Source organism: Diaphorina citri, unplaced genomic scaffold, assembly GCF_000475195.1.
Source record: "Diaphorina citri unplaced genomic scaffold, Diaci psyllid genome assembly version 1.1 scaffold10, whole genome shotgun sequence".
In the NCBI taxonomy this organism is placed as follows: domain Eukaryota; kingdom Metazoa; phylum Arthropoda; class Insecta; order Hemiptera; family Psyllidae; genus Diaphorina; species Diaphorina citri.
This window is the reverse complement of record NW_007377449.1, coordinates 86,663-110,960: the sequence shown is the minus strand read 5'-3', so window position 1 is coordinate 110,960 and position 24,298 is coordinate 86,663. Positions and strand designations below refer to the sequence as shown.

General features: G+C 37.3%; 4 protein-coding genes and 1 long non-coding RNA gene across 5 annotated transcripts in view; 1 reads left to right on the top strand and 4 right to left on the bottom strand.

Annotated features, from left to right (window-relative positions):
* Positions 1-2,777: 2,777 nt before the first annotated feature.
* LOC113465960 (translation factor GUF1 homolog, mitochondrial-like) lies at positions 2,778-5,298 on the bottom strand. The gene is made up of 3 exons (XM_026820964.1): positions 5,156-5,298; positions 3,958-4,041; positions 2,778-3,260 (listed from the first exon to the last, which is right to left on the bottom strand). The coding sequence occupies exons 1-3, from the start codon at positions 5,198-5,200 to the stop codon at positions 3,132-3,134; spliced, it is 258 nt and encodes an 85-aa protein (XP_026676765.1). The 5' UTR covers positions 5,201-5,298; the 3' UTR covers positions 2,778-3,131.
* A 1,311-nt stretch (positions 5,299-6,609) lies between these two features.
* Positions 6,610-8,286, bottom strand: LOC103505838 (translation factor GUF1 homolog, mitochondrial). Its single transcript, XM_026820859.1, has 3 exons — positions 8,157-8,286; positions 7,314-7,441; positions 6,610-6,788 (listed from the first exon to the last, which is right to left on the bottom strand). Exons 1-3 carry the CDS (start codon positions 8,267-8,269, stop codon positions 6,610-6,612), a joined length of 420 nt encoding a protein of 139 aa, XP_026676660.1. The 5' UTR covers positions 8,270-8,286.
* Positions 8,287-8,336: 50 nt separating this feature from the next.
* LOC103505828 (DNA repair protein complementing XP-C cells homolog) overlaps positions 8,337-24,298 on the top strand; it is a 52,548-nt gene continuing 36,586 nt past the window's right edge. The window contains exons 1-7 of the mRNA XM_026820935.1: positions 8,337-10,087; positions 16,359-16,480; positions 16,570-16,946; positions 17,192-17,417; positions 18,325-18,493; positions 18,936-19,090; positions 19,450-19,625. Coding sequence (XP_026676736.1) covers positions 8,404-10,087; positions 16,359-16,480; positions 16,570-16,946; positions 17,192-17,417; positions 18,325-18,493; positions 18,936-19,090; positions 19,450-19,625 — 2,909 coding nt within the window. The 5' untranslated portion in view covers positions 8,337-8,403. The remainder of the gene's footprint in view (positions 10,088-16,358; positions 16,481-16,569; positions 16,947-17,191; positions 17,418-18,324; positions 18,494-18,935; positions 19,091-19,449; positions 19,626-24,298) is intronic.
* LOC113465969 lies at positions 10,087-10,601 on the bottom strand. The gene is made up of 2 exons (XR_003390527.1): positions 10,441-10,601; positions 10,087-10,195 (listed from the first exon to the last, which is right to left on the bottom strand). It is a non-coding gene; the product is annotated as an uncharacterized LOC113465969 (long non-coding RNA).
* LOC113465956 (translation factor GUF1 homolog, mitochondrial-like) lies at positions 12,562-13,679 on the bottom strand. The gene is made up of 3 exons (XM_026820950.1): positions 13,391-13,679; positions 12,935-13,128; positions 12,562-12,635 (listed from the first exon to the last, which is right to left on the bottom strand). The coding sequence occupies exons 1-3, from the start codon at positions 13,651-13,653 to the stop codon at positions 12,577-12,579; spliced, it is 516 nt and encodes a 171-aa protein (XP_026676751.1). The 5' UTR covers positions 13,654-13,679; the 3' UTR covers positions 12,562-12,576.

Sequence of the window (24,298 nt, the reverse complement as noted above, 5' to 3'; positions counted from 1 at the left end):
TTAGTACCAACTTCTCAATGGCACCCCGAAGTGCAGTGTGCTGGGATTGGTCCAGTGGGTAGACACCTGAGAACACCATTGGCTGAGTTTTCTTGAAACCAATCTAAAAAGACCATTGGATTATTGAGACTAGAAGTTACTCCTAGAATACAATTGCAAAGTCGTCCAAACTAGAGTTGTGTCCCTGCCTAGTTAGCTTGGTTGGTAGTGCGTCTGCCTTGTAAGCGCTAGGCCGCGGGTTCGATTCCCGCCCGGAGTGGATTTTATCCTGAACGGATAATGTTCGTTCTCGGAACGCCTGGCTTTCCCCTACCCTGTCTTCCTCCTCTCTTCGATTTCGGAATGATAAGACCTTAGCAGTTACAGTTCCCTCTGTCAAACCTCTCTCAAAAAAAAAAACATAGTGGGTTATAAAAAAGTGGGTATTACACTAGGATTGTGTACCAAACAAATATAGGTAATAGGTACATACCAAGGGAGGTACAGGGGTATCCTTGAGATGAATAGTATCGCCTATATGAGCTTCCTTCACTGTACGCATGTTACAAGTAATGAACCCAACCTGACCAGCGCGCCTGAAAAAAAAAAAAAAATAAATAAATAAATAAAAAAATATTCACAGTCAATGTTACACTGTTACAGGTTCGATACCCATACATAAATTTATTTATGAAAAAAAAAAAAAAAAAAAAAAAAAAAAAAAAAAAGTTTTTTTATAAAATTTTAGCAGAAAAGTCCGGTAGGTAGTACCTTGGCCCAGGTTCCCGGAAATGTACAGTTCGGCCGTTATTCAGGACCAACGTTCTTCTATTCTGAGCTAATCTTTAGAAAAAGTTCACGTTTCTCTGGACTTTACATTTCGGCCCAAGTCATTCAATTCTTGAAATTTCTTTCTTCCCTAAAGCAAGCAATTTGAGCGGTATGTACCGACTGCGTAAAACTCTAAAGATGTTTTCAAAATATTAAGTCCATACGATCATTTTCCTTCTACAGATGAATTGAACATGGACTATAAAAGGAAGGAAGATCAGCTGAAGACCCTGTTGTTACTTTTCACTCAACTTATCCAAGATGTAAATTCTACCAACCGGAGTATTGGACTGCTTCAGCAAAACCAGCGTAAAGTAAGTTACAATTTGGATCAATTGAAAGTACGAGATCTTCCTTTGTACCAACCAGAATAGATACATAATCAGTAACTTAATCTCAATTATGCATGCATTTTTAGTCCCATCAAATATACGAGACCTTGTTTAGACTGCTGGGGGGAAGACACTTTTCTGTTATATTTAGGAAGGATGAACTTTTGGTAATTTAACATTATTCCGTTCTCTCATTTCAGATAGAAGATGCAAAATGATCCCGGACTGCGAGAACATCGATTCCATTTCACCGTTCCTCAACAAATTGGAATAGGCGAAACGGAACATGAGATTTCATTATTTATTTAGATTTTTTTCCCTCCTTTTATTGATTTTTCAATAAAATGTTATAGGTAACTAATTCAAATTACACAGATAGAAGATATAATTACAAAGGACAAAATTATGAAATTATTGCCAAAGACAATCACATTGGCAAATTGGCATCAGTTCTAAATAAACCACTGAAGTTGAGCAACAGTGTCTCAAAAGTACTCACAGCTGAGCAGTTGGTAGTTCCTGAGGTACTAGAACACCCACTGATTTGACACTGTATTGCAGTCCTGTATGAATGAACTGAATGGGATCTCCCACCTTGATACGTCCGTCTTTGACAAACATGATGATAATGTTACCACGATACCGATCATACCTGAATAGCAGAGAGAATTAAGTACAATTAACTAGTCATTAAGTAAACTGCATCAAGTACTTGGGTATCTCATTATTTCGGTATGATAGGATCTTAACAGTTACAGATCCCTCTATCAAACCTCTTTAAGCCAGTCTAGTTAGCTCGATTGGTAGCTTGTCTGCCTTGTAAGCGCTAGACCTTGGGTTTGATTCCCGCCCGGGGCAGATTTCATCCTGATGGGATAATGTTCGTTCTCTGAACGGCTGGTTTTCTCCTATTTTGGGATGATAAACCTTAGCAGTTACTACAGTTCCCTCTGTCAAACCTTTCAAAAAAAAAAAACTATTCGCTTCTGTTACTCAGGTACGCTACAATTTACATTATAGGTACCTACTTTTCCCGATAAAAATAGTAATACAAGATTTTTTTATAAGACGTTGTTTTGATCCCTGAAGAAAACGATGATTTATTATCATTGGTCCTATTCGAGCAACATGAACAAGGCATAATTGCAATTCTATGTTATACAAAGGTGTTAATACTTTCGTACAATGTTTAATGTTGAATGATTTTCAATATTATTTTCAGACACCCAGTATACTCGAACACATGGCCTTGTCTCGTCAGATCGGTCTGAGAGCCAAAGAGCATACCAGTCTCATCCGTCAGATGGCGTTGGCTCAGCAAAACTACCAGAACCACAAGTCCAAAGCAAACCACATGTGTAGATGAAGCCAGACTAGTTAGCTTGGAGGGTAGTGCGGATTCCGCGGCGCTAGGTCGCGGGTTCGATTCCATTCCTGGGAGAACTTTTTTCTTCAATTTTGGGACGATAAAACCTCCATTGTATGAGTCAATGAAATAAAGTGTCATTCAGAAGACTTTATTTTATCTTATTTACTTCTCTCGGGAGTCTGTGAGAGTATTGATTTTTTTTTTTTTTTTTTTTTTTTTTTTCTCTCTCTTTCTCCCTTTTCTTCTCTCTTTCTCTTTGTGCTTGATTTTTTTTTTTTTTTGCCTCCTCTCTCTGTCTCCCTTTCCTTCTCCTTATCTCTTTGTGCTTCTATTTCTTTCTCTTCTCTTGAAACGCTTTTCTATCACTTCAAAAAATTTCCGTTCCTACCGAGGACGGGAGAATCGAACCCTGCACTCCCAGAGCTAAAGTCACTATTACCAAATGACCATTCGACCGAAAAATCTCCGTAGAATTCAAAATTCTCAAAAGGCTTTCAGCGGCACATGTCATCCGAGCCGATCAATTCCCTGAATCTGCGTCTGTAAAAGACACAGATTTTATAGGCCTGCCTGGACTTTGATCCTGTGCCTCCTTGCGTAGAGGCTAGGCTAGGCTAAGACTATCTCTTGTACACTTTGATGAAGGTTTCTCTCGGTAGAGCTATGTTGCCCACCATTCTCAATCGTTTCTTCCCCTCGGCTTGCTGCTCGAGTAACTTTCGACGCCTCTGCATGTCACCTCCAGATTTCTGAAATGGAAAATTTGTCAATTTAACACTTAAAGAAAGGATTGTATGGCCTCAGGATGTCTGAAATGGAACATTCACATTCGTCAATATAAAAATAAGAGCTGAGGGAAGAACTTGTGGCCGACTAAAAACCACCAAAAAATGGCTGAAATTCAGGACATTCACAGAAGTAGATATTTGCTCAAAAGTTGTGAAATTATTATTATTTTTTTTTTCATAGATGTCAAAATTAATGGAATTATGTATTTTTTTTTTTTTTTTTTTTTTTTTTTTTTTTTTTTTTTTAAAGATGAGTGTTCCACCGCCGTTTTCATTTCGTAGCAATGGAACAACTGCTACATTAGACGCTTGTGGCCTGTGTCGTAGCATGCCCATCCCGTAGTATGCCTCTCATCAGATGGGCGAGAAGAGACACAATACTTCCCATTTAGGTGCTGGCTCAACACGAGAACACCAGAAAGTAACCCGTTGAAATATTTGCAATCGAAAAACGAGTACAAACTTTTGTCGATGGTGGGATTACTGGACCAACCGTGCCCCCATTTATTTATGAAGTTTCCATTTATCAGTTATTGAGCACAAATCTCTCAATGAAATAAATATCCAACAAATCGTATATCCATCTGTAAAATAATCCGTAATTAGTATAGTTAGATAAGAAAGTAAAACATAAAATAATCATAATAAAAAAACTTACCAATTTTTGAGTGACGTCTTTTCTCAGCGCTTTCAAATTTTCCCTTGCCAGCACATCGCCACCTACCACAGCCTGAATAGCCACCTAAAAATAGCAGCACTTAGTTAGCATGCAGAAAAGACAGATTGAACCCTGTTCTTTTTTACTTTCCTTATCCCATAGGAAGGAAAGTAATGTAATCGGGTCAAATTTTCGATGGTCAGTTTTTAGTGCCAAAACACGTTTTGAGGTCCCTCCCTAGAGCCTAAATCCAAAGTTTCAGTCATTGGTCCGTGTGTGTGTCTGTCTGTAAACAAAATATCTCGAGAAGGGTAAGAGCTAGAGACTTGAAATTTGGTATGTAGCTGTGAAGTATGCTTACCTGGTGTGATCAGAGTTCCAGTGACCATGGGCTCATATAATTCTTCAATGATGTTGGGATTGGGAAAGAAGCTGGGATTGTGAATGACTATCTCTGAGCTGCCGTACATTTTTATGTTCTTCTCGCCTTTGATTTTAGCTGAAAAAAAAGGGAATTGTAAATTGCAAGTCATCAGCTTACATATTATGTCTGCGAGAAAAGAGGAACACTTTCAAATCTTTAAGTTTTATCAATCTAAAAATTTGATATGTAACGATTTTTAGCAAGTTTACAGCAATGATTAATGACAAACCCAAATCCCGAGTTCCTCTGACTTGGTTAACCCCATCCCCAGTGGCTCTATGCTTTTGGTTATGACCGGTGCAATGCTTGGCGGCATTTTACCGCTTTTTGGCGGTTTTCGCTGTAATTTAACAATATCTCAGGAACGGTATGAGCTAGAGACTTGAAATTTGGTATATAGTTCACAAATGTGACAACGACATAAAACTTGGTTGAGATAGGTGCTGCGGTTGGCGGTATTTTGACCGCTTTTTGGCGGTTTTCTACCGTTTTTTCAAAACGGTTAGAGATATTGTAAAAGTTAGGGTAAAAGAACACTCAAATAAGAATCATTCAATAGGTGCTTATACTGGCCCAGAAAAGGAGACTGAAAAGTCCCTTTACTCTCGCAGTCTAAACAAGGTTCTTTAGTCAACTCCTATGTATTTGGTACAATATTTTTTAAATTTGTTTTTGGTTTGGTGCAATTTTTTGTAATAAATAACAATAATAATAAAAATAGAGTGTTTTACACTCCTCCTTGAAAAGAAATGAACACTACACATAGGTTCTCACCATAAACTGTTGCCTGGGTATAATGTCGACTAGTCGAGCGGCCATGGACTTCGCCACATCCTTAGCTTTGGACACATGCACTATAGTGCTCAATTCTTCCACCAGGTTTCCATTGAGCAGAATATCCAACTGAAATCAGAGCATATGTTATCCCACCTTTGTAAATAGATCTGTATCAACGGAAGTTTTTTTTTTTAAAAAAAAAAAAAAAACGTTGCTAAGGTCTTTTCGTCCCAAAATCGAAGAGAGAAGGAAGACAGGATAGGAGAAAGGCAGCATTTCCGACAACGAACATTATCCATTTAGGATAAAGTCCGCCCCGGGCGGGAATCGAACCCACGGCCTAGCGCTTACAAAGCACACGCACCACCCTCCAAGCTAACTAGGCTGGCTATCATGTATTTGTCGAGATGCAGAGGGTAGATGGAACGGAAATGAAGGCTGCATTATTCGGAAAGTAAAAGAACACTCAAGTCTCCAACACTGATAATTTAATTATTCGTATCTTATAACTAGTGGCGTAGGTTCTGTTATCCGGTTAACGCATATTTTCCTTTCACAATTTTCATGGTGGTAGTGGTGGAAAATAGGGAAATAGAGCATTAACTGGCATTGTACGATTTCCTAAAATTACCACCTAACATTGAGAAAGAAAATATATTACTAATGTTGCTACCCTTCAATTAAATATATTAAAAAGCCCATCTTCAGAGCCCTTCTACCTATTTTAACCTTTTTTTTTTCTATTTAACTATTTAATCGTACCTTCAAGATAGCGAACTATAACAAAAACTTAGCAAAGGGGTTTTGATCATTTGTACTACATTCTGATGCTAATGTACGAGGCATTTTAATCATTGATTATCTCAAAGTGTGGCCCTTAATATATTTTTATCTGATGCTTTAATATCCCAGTAGTTAATTGATTATGATTTCATAATCCATTTCTATTTCTTCTCTCCATCTCTTCCCCCGTAATTTGCCCTACACCTCTGAAGCAGAACTTGAGGTAATTCAGAAAGCTTCCCTGCTGGGATGGGGAAATGGGATAACAATTCCAAATGGGACTCCGACTTTTTTACTCCCCGTAGAAAGCTGCCCTGAGATTTCTATATAAAAGAAAATCCCCAGATGAAAAATAACAACATTTGTGCGAAGATCGAACCAGAGGACCTTAGCATGTAAGTACATCGAGTTTCTTCGAAGTTAATTCGGATCTGAGCTAACAAAGATCGGGGAAGATTTTTTTTTTTTTTTTTTTTTTTTTTTTTTGTCTACTCGTATCACAAATTTACACTGGTAATACCGCCACTGGTCGCTACTCGATTAAAGTAGCTACTCACTTGTCCTCACGAGACTAAATACACCTCGAACTCCAAGCACAGAGCCGAAAAAACTTCGACCTCGCCGAGAATCGAACCCGGGTCCTCCGCAGTGCAAGCCTAGTGTGATAGTCACTCGGCCACGGAGGCTACTTGAATGGTGGTATGCTTACCTGGTGTGATCAGAGTTCCAGTGACCATGGGCTCATATAATTCTTCAATGATGTTGGGATTGGGAAAGAAGCTGGGATTGTGAATGACTATCTCTGAGCTGCCGTATATTTTTATGTTCTTCTCGCCTTTGATTTTAGCTGAAAAAAGGGAGTTGTAAATTGCAAGTCATCAGCTTACATATTATGTCTGCGAGAAAAGAGGAAAACTTTCAAATTTTTAAATTTTATCAATCTAAAAATTTTATGTAACAATTTTTAGCAAGTTTACAGCAATGATTAATGACAAACCCAAATCCCGAGTTCCTCTGACTTGGTTAACCCCATCCCCAGTGGCTCTATTCTCAACAAGGTATTTTCTTTCCAAGAAATACCCGTGAATATTGGAACAAAAACATGCGTTTACTGAGAGTCAAACTACGAACTTGCAAGTCAAAGGTGGAAATTAACCTTTATACGTAACGCTAGGCACAGTCATAAGGGCTTGGGCATCGTATTCTTGTTCCAGCCTCTGATTGAAAACCTCCAGATGCAGAAGTCCTAGGAATCCAAGCCTCCATCCTTGCCCTAGTGCGGCGTTTTCAGCTATATCGACTAAACGGTTAAAGGTATTGTAAAAGTTAGGGTAAAAGAACACTCAAATAAGCATCATTCAATAGGATAAGCCTTTATACGTAACGCTAGGCACAGTCATGAGAGCTTGAGCATCGTATTCTTGTTCCAGCCTCTGATTGAAAACCTCCAGATGCAGAAGTCCTAGGAATCCAAGCCTCCATCCTTGCCCTAGTGCGGTGCTGAAAGAGAAAACCAAATGAGATCAAGTAGACAGCCTTTTTATAATTTAAACAAAGTTTTATTTACATTTTTTTTATTATTATTTAAATTATTATTATTTTTTAGGGAAAATGACCTAATAGTCAACTCCGAGCATTTGCAACTAGAACAACTAGGTATTTACATATTTGTGCCTTGGAAGCCAGCAATGACATTGTAGGTAAATATTGGGAAGCCAGAGGTAAAATGACCTAGTAGTCAAATAACCCGACATTTGCAAACAACAACAACATATTTGTAAACTGTAAATTGCGGGAGTAAAGGGACTTTTTGGTCTCATTATGGCAGGATAAACAAGGTATATTCTTTTCTAGCTAGCTTAGAAGGTGTCTGCCTTATAAGCGCTAATTTCCGTGTTCGACTTCCGTCCGAGGCGAACTTCATTATAAACAGCTAAGGTTCCTTTTAGCTTGGAAGGTAGCACGTCTATCTTATAAGCGCTAGGTCCCCGGGTTCGACTCCCGTCCAAGGCGAACTTTGTTCTGAATAGGATATGTTCGTTTTCGGAACGGTTGGCTTTCTCCTATCCTGTCTTCTCTCCGATTTCGGGACGATAAGGCCTCTATTGTTACAGTTCCCTCTATCAAACCTAAAAAAAAAAACCTATTACCTACCATTTTTTTCGCCCCAATCAAATCAATCAATTTAAGACGAATTTATTTGTCGATCACTTACCTGGACTCCACAGATACAGTGACGGCAGAATCATTTAGTACCAACTTTTCAATGGCACCCCGAAGTGCAGTGTGCTGGGATTGGTCCAGTGGGTAGACACCTGAGAACACCATTGGCTGAGTTTTCTTGAAACCAAACTACCTAGTTCTAAGAGCTGCAACATGGAAAGAAAATAGTGAAAATATTGAATTCAAGGTGAATCTCAAAACCAATCTTTCCATCTATTTCAGGGTCAAAGGATAAAATCATGGAAACTAGAAGATCTTCAAGAAGGTTGCAAAACCGGTCTACAGAGTTCACTAAACCTGTAATGAAAAGAAAATCTGAAAGTCCTGAGATTAAATCAAAATGTGAAACAAAAGTGTCAAGTCCTAAGAAACCCAAGGTGGAAACAAAGAACAGACCATCTGAAACCATAGGTAGTATATTTGATAATGATGCTCCTATTGATTCTATTCTTGATAAAATCAGACGAGATTCAATTGAAAAGTGTGTTGCTGGTGCTCCTAATGTAAACCTGAGCTCAGACAGTGAGAGTGATGATGAGAGTTCAGATGAGAATTTTGAGAAATTCAACAAATCTGTCAAAACAGACAATGATGATGTTTCAAAACATGTAGAGAATGAACCTCCAGTTGTAGAAACATCAGAATATTTTGACTTTAGTAAAATACTGTCTAAGCAAAATTCTTTCCAGTCACTGCTATCACAGTCCAAACAACCGGGAAAACAAGGAAAGGAAACAAGCACTGTACCTGATTTTGTTGATGAAAGTCCATTAGAGTGTAATAATAAGAATAATCTTAAAGGAAATGTAGAAATAAACAAATGTAGGTCAAATAAGAATGAATTGCCAAGAAAAGGCAAGTCAAGTATTAGATCAAGTAGTAGGAATAAATCAAGTCCCCATACTAGTAAGACCGTAGAAACATCTAGAAGATCAAATGAAGGTTCAAGTAAACAAAAAAGTTCAACAAAAGTGAAAAAAGATGAAGAGCTAAATGTCAAAGACCTACTTGCTTTAGGCGAGGGTGTTGATGCTTCACAGCTTGAAAATTATGAAGAAGAAAGTCCAAAGGAATCAGATTATAAAATTCCAGATAAAGTAGAAATTACCCTTGATTTACCTAATGCTGGCAAAAAGAAGAAAAAGGCTGGTTTTGATTTGGAAGCTGCACTCAAAAGAAGATTGAATTTGGTTAAAAAAGAAAATCAAGTATTTGTTCACAAAGTTCACTTGCTATGTCTACTATCACATGGATTTCATCTAAACAAAAGTTTAAACTGTGAAAATTTAATCGGTGTTGCACTATCATTGATCCCCTCTAAACATTGTTACCCTCCTAAACATGCAGATATATCATACTTGGAAAATTTCATATCTTGGTTTTGTAAGAAAATATCAATTGAAGATCCAACCAATGTAAAGTTCAATGTAGATTGTACAACCATTACCAATCACTTGATATTATGTTTCAATAAGCACAAAGCTAATAATAAAATTGATTTAATTTTGATGTTTATAACTGTCATGAGATCTCTTGGAATGAAATGTCGACTTATGATAAATCTACAACCAGAACCTCTCAAGCCATCTTCAGATAATTTATTACCTCTCAACTCCAAACCGAGTTCAGAAAGTCCAAGTAAATCCAAAAGTGAACCGAAACCGAAAAAAGAAACAAAAAAGAATCTAAGGTTTGAAAATAAGAAAGAAAAGAAGTCTGAGAAATCAAAGTATTTTTCGTCTGATTCAAACCCAAGTCCATCAAAATATTTCAAAGGGAACGAGAAAGATTTGTCTAAAAAGTTGCCCATTCCGAAGTCTGGTAAAGGAAAACCTGACCTGAATAGCCAACCATCCTGTTCCAAATCCAAGAAACATATTGAGAGTGATGATGACTTTATAATGAGTGATGGAGATTCTGATGGTGTCTATTAAATTCAACAGGTATTCTTCCCCATCCAAGATACTTGTATACCTTAAGGAAGCTGTCTGAGCCTTTACAGTGATACCTCTTTCTTGTTCTACTTGTAACCTGAAAGTTAATCAATGTAGAAAGAATTAGGGACAATTGACAGTAGTTTTAAAAATTCAAAGCTGGCAAAATCTATAGATAATCCCCATAAAGAGGGTGAATCAACAATATTGGCCTTTTGACAATCAGAGTGGACAATACAGATGGATTTATGCTTACCCATCTCACAAAAAAATGTTCAAGAGGCATTAATTTAACCCCCTGACAATGTTGAAATCTCTCTCAATCCCACCAAACATACTTACGAGTCTAAAACTTGACTAGATCCTGATGACAAAACTGTGCCGGTCATTTCCAACAATCTATCCGCCAATGTACTCTTTCCATGATCAACATGTGCGATTATACTAAAGTTACGTATCCTTGCAATCGGAATGTCTTCATATGGTGTTGCTTTGGAATCTGGCTTTGCAAGTCCATCGTTGAGGTTGGTGGAGTCTAGAGAGCGGTGGCAGTCAGCGCAGGAGAAACATCTTCTGTGCCAGATCTGAAATGAAACAAGTTGTGGCACAGGCTTACCCTCAAAACAGATTTCTTGTCAATGTTGAATAGGGTTTGGAGTTGTTCCTCACAAGCCTCGGGATTAGCATTCTTCAAATCAACTTTATTTAGGACAGGAATGATGTGCAAATCTTGAGAAGTACTTGCTCCGACGGGATTCAGCTATTCTGAAAGGTAATTCAGCTGTTCTGAAAGGTAATTCAGCTATTCTGAAAGGTAAGCTGATGATGGCCGGGGTAACTACCCAATCACATTGTCCCTCAGACACGTAAGTCCTGGGTTAAAATTCTGACAGGGAGAGAAAAAATTGAACATTTTTTCCCTGAAGTAATGAGGATTTTCAGACAGCGCAGCGTCAGCAATTTCTTGGGATCAATAAATAAATATTTAATTAATTATCTATGTGTAAGTACCTAAATTTAATGAAATGATTATAAATTATTTATATTTATAATTTTTACAGACGCGGAGCAGGAACAAAAGCTATCCAAACAGAGGTTCGAGCAGGAAAAGACAAAAGCCCGGATGAGTGTGCCAAGCTCCTGTCACTCCACATCTTCTTTCTACTCGCCCAAGAAGAAAATCACGTAAGAAAAACCAAAGTATAGGTCGGCATTATGACCATCATCAATGACAAGGTAACTCAGCAACTGAACAAAATAATTATGAATCTAAAAGACATCGAAATTGAAAAATTCTACGTGCTATCAAAGGACAAGTCACCTCTTCGCCACAGTTGTAAGCAGTTAGATAAAGGTACCTAATCATGAAACTAGGTACGCCTCGAATCGGACCCCGAATTAGAACTCCAATACAAATGTCGTGTGATGTTCACACGAGATTTTTATTTTATTTATTATTATTATTATTTTTTTTTTTTAAGCCCTACTTCTAGTAACTAGAAAGTAGAATAGAATATACCCTGCTTATACTGCCAGAAAGAGACTGAAAAGTCCCTTTACTCTCGCAGTCTAAACAAGGTCTTATCAACTCCTATGTATTTGGTACAATATTTTTTAAATTTGTTTTTGGTTTGGTGCAATTTTTTGTAATAAATAACAATAATAATAAAATAGAGTGTTTTACACTCCATCTATCAACTCCTATGTATTTGGTACAATATTTTTTAAATTTGTTTTTGGTTTGGTGCAATTTTTTGTAATAAATAACAATAATAATAAAGTAGACTGTTTTACATTCCATTCTTGAAAAGAAATGAACACTACACATAGGTTCTCACCATAAACTGTTGCCTGGGTATAATGTCGACTAGTCGAGCGGCCATGGACTTCGCCACATCCTTAGCTTTGGACACATGCACTATAGTGCTCAATTCTTCCACCAGGTTTCCATTGAGCAGAATATCCAACTGAAATCAGAGCATATGTTACGCTTTTTGGCAGACATGTCCTCCTTTTTATATGTTTGTCCTCCGTCCACCCGCCTTTTTAAAATATAGCAAAAAATCTGCATTTTTGAAGTTTTGGCCTCAAAAACCTAATTTACGTAATGCATCGTTTTCCGTTGAGAAGAGGACATCAGGATTCAAACTTTTGAAAAGCACAAATTTAATTTCAGTGCAATTAAGTCCATGTACAATGTACGTACATTCAGTAGGTATATAAATAGGTGGTAGGTATGTACCTACATAGGTACACTGTACATAGATTTTTTTTTTTTTAAAAAATCACGTTATTTATTATACTGGTGGTTTTTGTGTTAATTATTTTCTGCACCCTCCTTTTGGTTGAAATGTCCAATTGATCTGCGTCCATGGTTGAATCGTTGTTACGGAATCGTCGAATAAATCTTGAAAAACTTGAAATCTTGATTGAATTGAAGAATACTATAAAACTTTATCCCATCCTCGTCGCCAACTTTTATGAATTTAATGTGTGTTGAAATGACAAGACGAGTGGTAAGGTTTGACAGGGAAAAGCTATGTGAGAAAGAGAACATTTTATATTGAGTCGAAAAATGCAACTGAAAAACTGGACAGACTGAACTGGGAAAATCTTACAATATTGATTGAGATATTGAATTGGTTGTCATGGATACAACAGGTACACTGTACATAGATTTTTTTTTAAAAAAAATCATGTTTTATTATACTGGTGGTTTTTGTGTTAATTATTTTCTGCATCCTCCTTTTGGTTGAAATGTCTGCCTTTTTTAGCCAAAATGTTCTCCTTTTGAAATTTGTCTGGTAACCCTAGTCCTGCATCAAAAATGTCTCACCTTGATTTGCATCAATAAGAAGTACAACCCCTTGACAAGCAGCCAGAGATCTAGTAACTTCATTAGAAAAGTCTACATGGCCGGGTGTGTCTATTAAATTCAACAGGTATTCTTCCCCATCCAAGATACTTGTATACCTTAAGGAAGCTGTCTGAGCCTTTACAGTGATACCTCTTTCTTGTTCTACTTGTAACCTGAAAGTTAATCAATGTAGAAAGAATTAGGGACAATTGACAGTAGTTTTAAAAATTCAAAGCTGGCAAAATCTATAGATAATCCCCATAAAGAGGGTGAATCAACAATATTGGCCTTTTGACAATCAGAGTGGACAGTACAGATGGATTTATGCTTACCCATCTCACAAAAAATGTTCAAGAGGCATTAAAATGAGTGTGGGAGTTAATTTAACCCCCTGACAATGTTGAAATCCCTCTTAATCCCACCAAACATACTTACGAGTCTAAAACTTGACTAGATCCTGATGACAAAACTGTGCCAGTCATTTCCAACAATCTATCTGCCAATGTACTCTTTCCATGATCAACATGTGCAATTATACTAAAGTTACGTATCCTTGCAATCGGAATGTCTTCATATGGTGTTGCTTTGGAATCTGGCTTTGCAGCCTCAGTGGAATAAAAATATACACTGCTTCTGGGGGAGATTAAAGGTTTTCTTCTGCTATACCTAGCAAGGTGTATTAGACGATACTGAAACATCTTGTCAACACATTCAATTTTAAATGTTCTTATCACTCCTAGACCTGAGATACAAAATAGACAAGCTGTTTTAAATCGGGGACTTTCACAAAGAACCAGACTGACACTTCACAAGTGAAATGAAAGAAAAAGAAGTAGAAAAGAAAAAATTTTCAAAGCTTTTTCGACTTACTGATAATGATCAGATTTTGAAATTTTGAATCTTCGCGGGAAAAATGAGGAAAGTAAAAAATAAATTGGCCTCACTTTTTTCCACTACTTCGTTTTCCACTACTTTTGAACCTCCTTGATTTGCAGCTAGCGCTGATAGGGCTTTGTGTTGATCGGTTGAACTAAAAAACTGCTTCTGGGGGAGATTAAAGGTTTTCTTCTGCTATACCTAGCAAGGTGTATTAGACGATACTGAAACATCTTGTCAACACATTCATTCAATTTTAAATGTTCTTATCACTCCTAGACCTGAGATACAAAATAGACAAGCTGTTTTAAATCGGACTTTCACAGAGAACCAGAGGACTTTCACAAGTGAAATGAAAGAAGTAGAAAAGAAGAGATTTTCAAAGCTTTTCCTATTCCTACTTCCAAAATTTCTGATAAGATGAAATTTTGAATCTTCGCGGGAAAAATGAGGAGTAAAAAAATAAATTGGTCTCACTTTTCATTCCCCGCTTCGTTTTTCCACTACTTTTGAACCTCCTTGATTTGCAGCTAGCGCTGATAGGGCTATGTGTTGATCGGTTGAACTAAAAATGTAAACATTCAAATCTGGCGGGATGGCGGGATATTTCAAATTTAAATTTCTGATTTTCGAGTCAATTACCAATTACGTATACGTACAGCGCAGCGTCCAGTGTTCTTTAATTTTAATTAGGTAGTTTTTAGCTTTTTAGAATCTAAACTGAGTATTATCATGCACTAGTGAGAAAGTTCTACTGATCCCAAAGGTTGGTTCAGAAACTGAGGTAAACAGGTAGGTAAGTACCCACTTACCTACATAAGTAACTTTGAAAACTAGGTAGGTACCTATCTACATATTTCAAAACCAATTAAATTACAATCAATCAAATTTAATCAGATAAGTCCTAAGGAATTTCGTCTAATAATAATCATTATGAGTACTCATTAATAATGTTAGATCTAAATTTCAGGGATATTTCAGTATAGTTATAGATATCATTAATTTTTTCCAATGATGTAATAAGAAGCAAGTTCTTTAGATGCGCCTGACTATAATCATTGACATATTTTCCGTAAAGTAGAAATTACCCTTGATTTACCTAATGCTGGCAAAAAGAAGAAAAAGGCTGGTTTTGATTTGGAAGCTGCACTCAAAAGAAGATTGAATTTGGTTAAAAAAGAAAATCAAGTATTTGTTCACAAAGTTCACTTGCTATGTCTACTATCACATGGATTTCATCTAAACAAAAGTTTAAACTGTGAAAATTTAATTTAAAGTAGAAATTACCCTTGATTTACCTAATGCTGGCAAAAAGAAGAAAAAGGCTGGTTTTGATTTGGAAGCTGCACTCAAAAGAAGACTGAATTTGGTTAAAAAAGAAAATCAAGTATTTGTTCACAAAGTTCACTTGCTATGTCTCCTATCACATGGATTTCATCTAAACAAAAGTTTAAACTGTGAAAATTTAATCGGTGTTGCACTATCATTGATCCCCTCTAAACATTGTTACCCTCCTAAACATGCAGATATATCATACTTGGAAAATTTCATATCTTGGTTTTGTAAGAAAATATCAATTGAAGATCCAACCAATGTAAAGTTCAATGTAGATTGTACAACCATTACCAATCACTTGATATTATGTTTCAATGAGCACAAAGCTAATAATAAAATTGATTTAATTCTGATGTTTATAACCGTAATGAGATCTCTTGGAATGAAATGTCGACTTATGATAAATCTACAACCAGAACCTCTCAAGCCATCTTCAGATAATTTATTACCTATCATCTCCAAACCAAGTTCAGAAAGTCCAAGTAAATCCAAAAGTGAACCGAAACCGAAAAAAGAAACAAAAAAGAATCTAAGGTTTGAAAATAAGAAAGAAAAGAAGTCTGAGAAATCAAAGTATTTTTCGTCTGATTCAAACCCAAAAGTTCAATGTAGATTGTACAACCATTACCAATCACTTGATATTATGTTTCAATAAGCACAAAGCTAATAATAAAATTGATTTAATTTTGATGTTTATAACTGTCATGAGATCTCTTGGAATGAAATGTCGACTTATGATAAATCTACAAACAGAACCTCTCAAGCCATCTTCAGATAATTTATTACCTCTCAACTCCAAACCGAGTTCAGAAAGTCCAAGTAAATCCAAAAGTGAACCAAAACCGAAAAAAGAAAAGAAAAAGAATCCAAGGTTTGAAAATAAGAAAGAAAAAAAGTCTGAGAAATCAAAGTATTTTTCGTCTGATTCAAACCCGAGTCCATCAAAATATTTCAAAGGGAACGAGAAAGATTTGTCTAAAAAGTTGCCCATTCCGAAGTCTGGTAAAGGAAAACCTGACCTGAATAGCCAACCATCCTGTTCCAAATCCAAGAAACATATTGTCTAAAAAGTTGCCCATTCCGAAGTCTGGTAAAGGAAAACCTGACCTGAATAGCCAACCATCCTGTTCCAAATCCAAGAAACATATTGAGAGTGATGATGACTTTATAATGAGTGATGGAGATTCTGATGATGATTTCGTAACTCCTAAGAAATCAAGGAAAACTCCAAGCAAATCTTCGACCAAAATATCACCCTCCAGTAAGAAAGATGGTAAAATAAATCGGAAAGTTCTTTCTACTGATGAGAGTGAGGTTGAAAGTACTTCCACCAAACCTTATCACCCTCCAGTAAGAAAGATGGTAAAATAAATCGGAAAGTTCTTTCTACTGATGAGAGTGAGGTTGAAAGTACTTCCACCAAACCCAATAAGAAGCAAGGGCTTGACATCTGGTGTGAGGTATTTCTAGAGGCCGAAGAAAAATGGATCAGTGTAGATATTGTGAACAAGAGATATCATTGTGTTGAGAAACTGTATGCAGCTGCTACACATCCAGTTAGTTACGTTCTCGCTTGGAACAATAACAACACAGTGAAAGATTTGACCAAACGGTATGCACCACAGTGGTTGACAATGACACAAAAGCTCAGAGTCGATTCGGCTTGGTGGAAGAAAACTTTGAAGCCTTATGTTCCTCCCAAGACAGTGTGGGAGAGAGAGGAAGATGAGGAGTTGGAACGGCATTTGAAAGATCAGCCCCTGCCATTGAGTTTATCAGAGTAAGTATTTTAGCTAGATACCTATAGTTCTCAGGTGCTAGTGATTCATTTTTAAGTTGTATTTATATTTCCATGGTGGAAATTTGGGGAAAGGGAGAAATTCCGCGCACTACAAAGGTACCTAAGTATCAGGTACATATCAGGGGAGCTCAAGATCCTAAGCATTTCTACCACCTATCTTTTAGAGTATTTTTCTTTCTCCCTTCCTGGCTTGTCAGACCAACCACTTCTCCCCTTCTCAACAGGTACAAGAATCATCCCCTGTACGTTCTACCTAAGGACCTACTCAAATTCCAAGCCATTCATCCTCCCGACCTCGAGCCGGTGGGATATTTCCGAGGCGAGAAGGTCTACCCTAGGTCTGCAGTTAAGGAGCTGCACACTCGTGAGACTTGGCTCAAGGAGGCGCGTGTGGTGCGCCTCGCGGAGAAACCGTACAAGATTGTCAAGGCGAGAGTCAAGAAAGACAAGGTAAAGAACAGCGTAGGGGTGGGTTTCACCAACCTTCTTTGGCATTCATACTTCGTAGATTCGTGGAAGCTTAACCCAACCTTTAGGGCTGTTTGCCTTTACACCTAAGCCTCTAAGTGGACTTTCTGTGTATGCCTTCTTTGGCATTCATACTTCGTAGATTCGTGGAAGCTTAACCCAACCTTTAGGGCTGTTTGCCTTTACACCTAAGCCTCTAAGTGGGCTTTTTGTGTATTAAAAAAGTTAAACTGACATTCATACTTAGGTACATCTCTAATCAACTTCTTCTTTTTCCTAGCCTTTTCCCATGGGGTCGGCGTTTCGTGTCAGTCCCTTCCAGGCAGCCCTATTTGTGTCGACGTTTCTCATCAAATACCCCTTTTTCTCTCTCCCCCCAGTTTGGTTTTCTACCGACCGAAGAGAAGAAATCTGAGCTGTTTGGTATTTGGCAGACAGAAGATTACATTCCCCCCGTGGCTCAGAACGGTATTGTTCCCAGGAATTCGTTCGGGAACGTGGACCTCTTCTTGGAATGTATGCTCCCTATAGGGACGGTGCACTTGCAATGTAAGTAATTTCTTATTGAATGAACGAAGTGAGTTTTAAGTTTTGTTTGTTTTCCCACTTCCTTTCTGTCTTTCTCCCCCCCCTTTAAGCACTTTATTAGTACCTAAGGGCGTGTCTTTCGCGCTTGTTCTGTATATTTATCAGTAGAAAAGTGGCCTGATGGGCAGCTGCTGACATTTTCTCTTTGATTTGCCCGGGGGCGGATCTGGCTGGCTTTCTCCTATCCTTTCTTCTTTCTCTCTTCGATTTCATGGGGTCGGCGTTTCGTGTCAGTCCCTTCCAGGCAGCCCTATTTGTGTCGACGTTTCTCATCAAATACCCCTTTTTCTCTCTCCCCCAGTTTGGTTTTCTACCGACCGAAGAGAAGAAATCCGAGCTGTTTGGTATTTGGCAGACAGAAGATTACATTCCCCCCGTGGCTCAGAACGGTATTGTTCCCAGGAATTCGTTCGGGAACGTGGACCTCTTCTTGGAATGTATGCTCCCTATAGGGACGGTGCACTTGCAATGTAAGTTATTTCTTGTTGAATGAACGAAGTGAGTTTTAAGTTTTATTTTTTTCCCCCTTCCTTTCTGTCTTTCTCCCCCCCCCCTTTAAGCACTTTATTAGTACCTAAGGGCTTGCCGTTCGCGCTTGTTCTGTATATTTATCAGTAGAAAAGTGACCTGATGGGCAGCTGCTGACATTTTCTATTTGATTTGCCCGCGGGTGGATTTTATCCTAAAGAGATAAGGTTCGTTCTCGGAATGGCTGGCTTTCTCCTATCCTTTCTTCCTTCTCTCTTCGATTTCGGGACGATAAGACCCTGGCAGTTACAGTTCCCTCTATCAAATGAAAAAAAAAAAAAAAATTCGATTTCGGGGCGAAAAGACCCTGGCAGTTACAGTTCCCCCTTATCAAATGAAAAAAAAAAAAAAAAAAAACTTATTTCAATTTTCTCATTTCCACAGTACCGCAGTTGCAGAGGATAGCTCGCAAGTTGAATATTGACTGCGCTCCGGCCATGGTGGGGTTTGAACCGTGTAGATTCGGTTCTAGACCGGTCATGGATGGGTGGGTAGTGTGTGAGGAATTCCGGGATGTCTTATTGGATGCTTGGAACCAGGTATGTCACTGTATTTAACTAATTAACTAGATTCCCAACTAACTATTACTACTTTATTTAACTAACGTAAAACGTGACTAACTTCTACATTTAATGTATCCTTGAAATTTTAACTTGAAAAATCTAAAGTGGTATCTATCCTAATTTAAAGGGGTAGGAGTGGATTGGAAGTATTGGAACACATCACATGCCTTTAGGCTTAGGCACACTCCATTTTTTAGGGTAAATGATTCACTTTACCCTTGTGAAGGTCAAACGGCTTACTTTGGCCTTGGGATCAATTTTTCGAAGAACTCTTTTATAACATTTCTGTAATTTTATTGCTACTTTTCATCACCTCAATATTTATTTTATTTTAGGAATATGACGAGAAAACCAAGGCCGAGAACGAGAAAAGGAGAAAACGTGCCAAAGCCAATTGGAGAAAACTAGTCAGATGTTTGCGGGTCAAGAAACGATTGGAATTGCGGTACCAATTCAATTTGGAGTCGGACAAAGAAAGACCTTCGTCGAGCAAGGATGTAAATGTAAGCAGGTAAGTGAAGATATAAGTCGAAAGCAGAGGCGTGTAATATGCTTCTTTAATTTTAATTAGGTAGTTTTTAGCTTTTTAGAATCTAAACTGAGTATTATCATGCACTAGTGAGAAAGTTCTACTGATCCCACAGGTTGGTTCAGAAAATCAGAAACTGAGGTAAACAGGTAGGTAAGTACCCACTTACCTACATAAGTACCTACCTGCGAAATACTCGGATAGGAACACTAATCTCAGATTCTTGGAACAATTTCCTATACTTAATAGGCACTTGCTTTTGAAGTGTTCTAATTGTACCTAGTTCTAAGAGCTGCAACATGGAAAGAAAATAGTGAAAATATTGAGTTCAAGGTGAATCTCAAAACCAATCTTTCCATCTATTTCAGGGTCAAAGGATAAAATCATGGAAGTTCTAATTGTACCTAGTTCTAAGAGCTGCAACATGGAAAGAAAATAGTGAAAATATTGAATTCAAGGTGAATCTCAAAACCAATCTTTCCATCTATTTCAGGGTCAAAGGATAATATCATGGAGACTAGAAGATCTTCAAGAAGGTTGCAAAACCGGTCTACAGAGTTCACTAAACCTGTAATGAAAAGAAAATCTGAAAGTCCTGAGATTAAATCAAAATGTGAAACAAAAGTGTCAAGTCCTAAGAAACCCAAGGTGGAAACAAAGAACAGACCATCTGAAACCATAGGTAGTATATTTGATAATGATGCTCCTATTGATTCTATTCTTGATAAAATCAGACGAGATTCAATTGAAAAGTGTGTTGCTGGTGCTCCTAATGTAAACCTGAGCTCAGACAGTGAGAGTGATGATGAGAGTTCAGATGAGAATTTTGAGAAATTCAACAAATCTGTCAAAACAGACAATGATGATGTTTCAAAACATGTAGAGAATGAAATGCTCCTATTGATTCTATTCTTGATAAAATCAGACGAGATTCAATTGAAAAGTGTGTTGCTGGTGCTCCTAATGTAAACCTGAGCTCGGATAGTGAGAGTGATGATGAGAGTTCAGATGAGAATTTTGAGAAATTCAACAAATCTGTCAAAACAAACAATGATGATGTTTCAAAACATGTAGAGAATGAGCCTCCAGTTGTAGAAACATCAGAATATTTTGACTTTAGTAAAATACTGTCTAAGCAAAATTCTTTCCAGTCACTGCTATCACAGTCCAAACAACCGGGAAAACAAGGAAAGGAAACAAGCACTGTACCTGATTTTGTTGATGAAAGTCCATTAGAGTGTAATAATAAGAATAATCTTAAAGGAAATGTAGAAATAAACAAATGTAGGTCAAATAAGAATGAATTGCCAAGAAAAGGCAAGTCAAGTACTAGATCAAGTAGTAGGAATAAATCAAGTCCCCATACTAGTAAGACTGTAGAAACATCTAGAAGATTGGTCAAATAAGAATGAATTGCCAAGAAAAGGCAAGTCAAGTATTAGATCAAGTAGTAGGAATAAATCAAGTCCCCATACTAGTAAGACCGTAGAAACATCTAGAAGATCAAATGAAGGTTCAAGTAAACAAAAAAGTTCAACAAAAGTGAAAAAAGATGAAGAGCTAAATGTCAAAGACCTACTTGCTTTAGGCGAGGGTGTTGATGCTTCACAGCTTGAAAATTATGAAGAAGAAAGTCCAAAGGAATCAGATTATAAAATTCCAGATAAAGTAGAATACTTTTTAAGTTTCGAAAATTTATTTAAAAAAATTCGTTCGTATATTTTCATTGAAAATAAGAATAGGCGTGTGTCAGCTATGTCTATAACAACATTTAATTTGAAGAAAGAAAAGGAAATAAAGGGTTCTGCATTTGATTTCGAAATGGAAAATATAAAAATGTGTATAGTAGGTACGGAAAATCATTTGTAACTTTTTGAAACGATCAAATTTTGAAGTAGTTCATTTCAGATTAGAAAATCACCAGTATTAAAATCAATTTCAAGTCTATTAACGTTTTAGTTTAAGGATTGTTTTTAATCTTTTTAGCTCTAATTGTTTGGAACCTTAAGTAGTCTGATTAGTATCCTTATTTAAAACTATACCCCATTGAAATTATTTCCTAAATTAGTGTGACCTAGATCAAGGTTAGAAATTAAAGGTATTTTAAAGTTGGATTCATCTGTACCTAACCATACAGTTTGATTTTTATTTAAAATTTACATTTCATTGTCTTTTCTTTTTATAGTAAAAAAAATGGAAGAAATAAAAATAACCGCTGTGATCATCGATAAAATTCGATGTCGTATTTTTATTAATTTTTTTATTCGATACAATTTTCGATTTTTTAGTAGGCTTTTGATCCGGTAGAAGGAGGGAGCGTTAAGAAATTAAAAATAATAATATAATAATTGAAGCTAAAACTGGAAGCTAAAATAAAACAAAATAACAAAATCAACAAAAAATAATGATTTTTTTTTCTTTTTATCACAGCGCCAGTGGGTAAAATTGGTTGGAATGTTTGAAGTGTCCAGTCAGAGAATAAGGCAGTGGGCATTTTGAAATCATAGAACTCTTGCGCTATTGACTTGTGATTTCAGTGGTTATCCGGTGTTTAGTTATTCGGTTCTATTCGTACTAATGGTGGTTTTAGTGTGATGTAGTGTAAGCTCATTGGAATCAAGCTGTGCTTTATCCAATCTAGAACTCTTGCGCTATTGACTTGTGATTTCAGTGGTTATCCGGTGTTTAATTATTCGGTTCTATTCGTACTAATGGTGGTTTTAGTGAGATGTAGTGTAAGCTTACCGTCTGCTCATTGGAATCAAGCTGTGCTTTATCCAATAAAGATCAGACTTCTTGCTTACCCCACACCACAAGCTCTGTATTATTTAAACCAGTGATCCCACGGAAACTGGCTTAATAATTAAACCAATGGCGTCGATTCAAAATAATAAATAATTTGGAAAATAATGAGCTTCAAAAAGTTGAAAAAACCTAATATTTTTCCAACCAATTTCAACACTGACTTTTGTAATAATTTTTCTTTCATTAAAAATAAAATAATAAAAATAAAACGTAAGCTAATAATTATAAAAATATCGAGGCATAATCAAGCGGTATAAATTTATACAAATAATAGTTGTCATAGCGCGCGAAAATTTCAAACTCAAAAAATTGAAAAGGATGTTCCAATGTGTATTCTTTAAGATACATGGATGAAGCGTGGGCTGTATCCTCGGGTTTTGGAATAGAAATGCCGGTGAAGATTTAGCCAGACCTTGTGACTTTTCAAAGGCTGAACGTTGTGTGGATATAGTGTAGCTTAAGCCATGGTCAGAGCTCCAGCACCCAGACCGAACCCACAACCCTTGGGACCGAAATTCTTTCCGTAGCAACCGCGGCAGTAGATGTCATTGTCAGGTCCATCGTTGAGGTTGGTGGAGTCTAGAGAGCGGTGGCAGTCAGCGCAGGAGAAACATCTTCTGTGCCAGATCTGAAATGAAACAGATGTGAGTATTTTTCTTTCTCCCTTCCTGGCTTGTCAGACCAACCACTTCTCCCCTTCTCAACAGGTACAAGAATCATCCCCTGTACGTTCTGCCTAAGGACCTACTCAAATTCCAAGCCATTCATCCTCCCGACCTCGAGCCCGTGGGATATTTCCGAGGAGAGAAGGTCTACCCTAGGTCTGCAGTTAAGGAGCTGCACACTCGTGAGACTTGGCTTAAGGAGGCGCGTGTGGTGCGCCTCGCGGAGAAACCGTACAAGATTGTCAAGGCGAGAGTCAAGAAAGACAAGGTAAAGGACAGTACAAGTATAGGGGCTTGGGGAGAAACCGTACAAGATTGTCAAGGCGAGAGTCAAGAAAGACAAGGTAAAGAACAGCTAAACAGATGTGAAACATGGGATTGATGAGAACCTATTGAAGTAAAGAACGTCCTATTGAACAGTAAAATTTAAGAAAACGTAGTGGAATTGTCTCTACGCATGCTAAATATTTTGTACATCTGGAGAGCCTGAGTATTTTCAAGAACCTTAACCATTTGAAGTCAGGAAGTCCCACCATCCTGCTAAAATAATTCGTGCTGAATTAGTGATACGTTTACTAGCGTTGCAATATGCTACAATCTGATGAAACCTGTGATACCCAGATAATCAGACCATGACTTACTCTGAAGAAAACGTAGTGGAATTGTCTCTACGCATGCTAAATATTTTGTACATCTGGAGAGCCTGAGTATTTTCAAGAACCTTAACCATTTGGAGTCAGGAGGTCCCACCATAAAAAGGAGTCCTGCTGAAAATAATTCGTGCTGAATTCGTGATACGTTTATTTGATCAACCCTAGCGTTGCAATATGCTAGAATCTGATGAAACCTGTGATACCCAGATAATCAGACCATGACTTACCCTATTTTTGCTGATCATTTGTTCGGCAGCATACACAACGAAGCCACATCTGGGACATCCATCTCCATTTCTTCCCTTCAATCCGCTAGTGGGTCTGGCATCATAGCTGAAACAAACAAGATGACATTATGATCATCTCTGAAGGGGGAAGGTGATTTTCCTCGAGAAACATTTTGTTTTTCTTGTTATTAATGTGATAAAATGTTTGTGCACTTGTAATTCTCTATTGTGAATATTAGTCTTAAATAGTGAGTTGTTTCCTACTTACAATTGCATGGTGGATTCTCCACTAGTAGACACCAGAG

Coding starts and splice junctions, on each gene's coding strand:
- LOC113465960 (XM_026820964.1), bottom strand. CDS start 5,200: ATGGCCGCTCGACTAGTCGACATTATACCCAGGCAACAGTTTATG. Junction 4,042..5,155: donor TACCCAGGCAACAGTTTATG/GTGAGAACCTAT, acceptor TGCTATTTTTAG/GTGGCTATTCAGGCTGTGGT. Junction 3,261..3,957: donor AAGACGTCACTCAAAAATTG/GTAAGTTTTTTT, acceptor TTTCCATTTCAG/AAATCTGGAGGTGACATGCA.
- LOC113465956 (XM_026820950.1), bottom strand. CDS start 13,653: ATGTTTCAGTATCGTCTAATACACCTTGCTAGGTATAGCAGAAGAAAA. Junction 13,129..13,390: donor TCTAGTCAAGTTTTAGACTC/GTAAGTATGTTT, acceptor ATTAACTTTCAG/GTTACAAGTAGAACAAGAAA. Junction 12,636..12,934: donor TCTTATTGATGCAAATCAAG/GTGAGACATTTT, acceptor TTTCTCACATAG/CTTTTCCCTGTCAAACCTTA.
- LOC103505838 (XM_026820859.1), bottom strand. CDS start 8,269: ATGGTGTTCTCAGGTGTCTACCCACTGGACCAATCCCAGCACACTGCA. Junction 7,442..8,156: donor ACTGTATCTGTGGAGTCCAG/GTAAGTGATCGA, acceptor TTTCTCTTTCAG/CACCGCACTAGGGCAAGGAT. Junction 6,789..7,313: donor GCCTAGCGTTACGTATAAAG/GCTTATCCTATT, acceptor CCCTTTTTTCAG/CTAAAATCAAAGGCGAGAAG.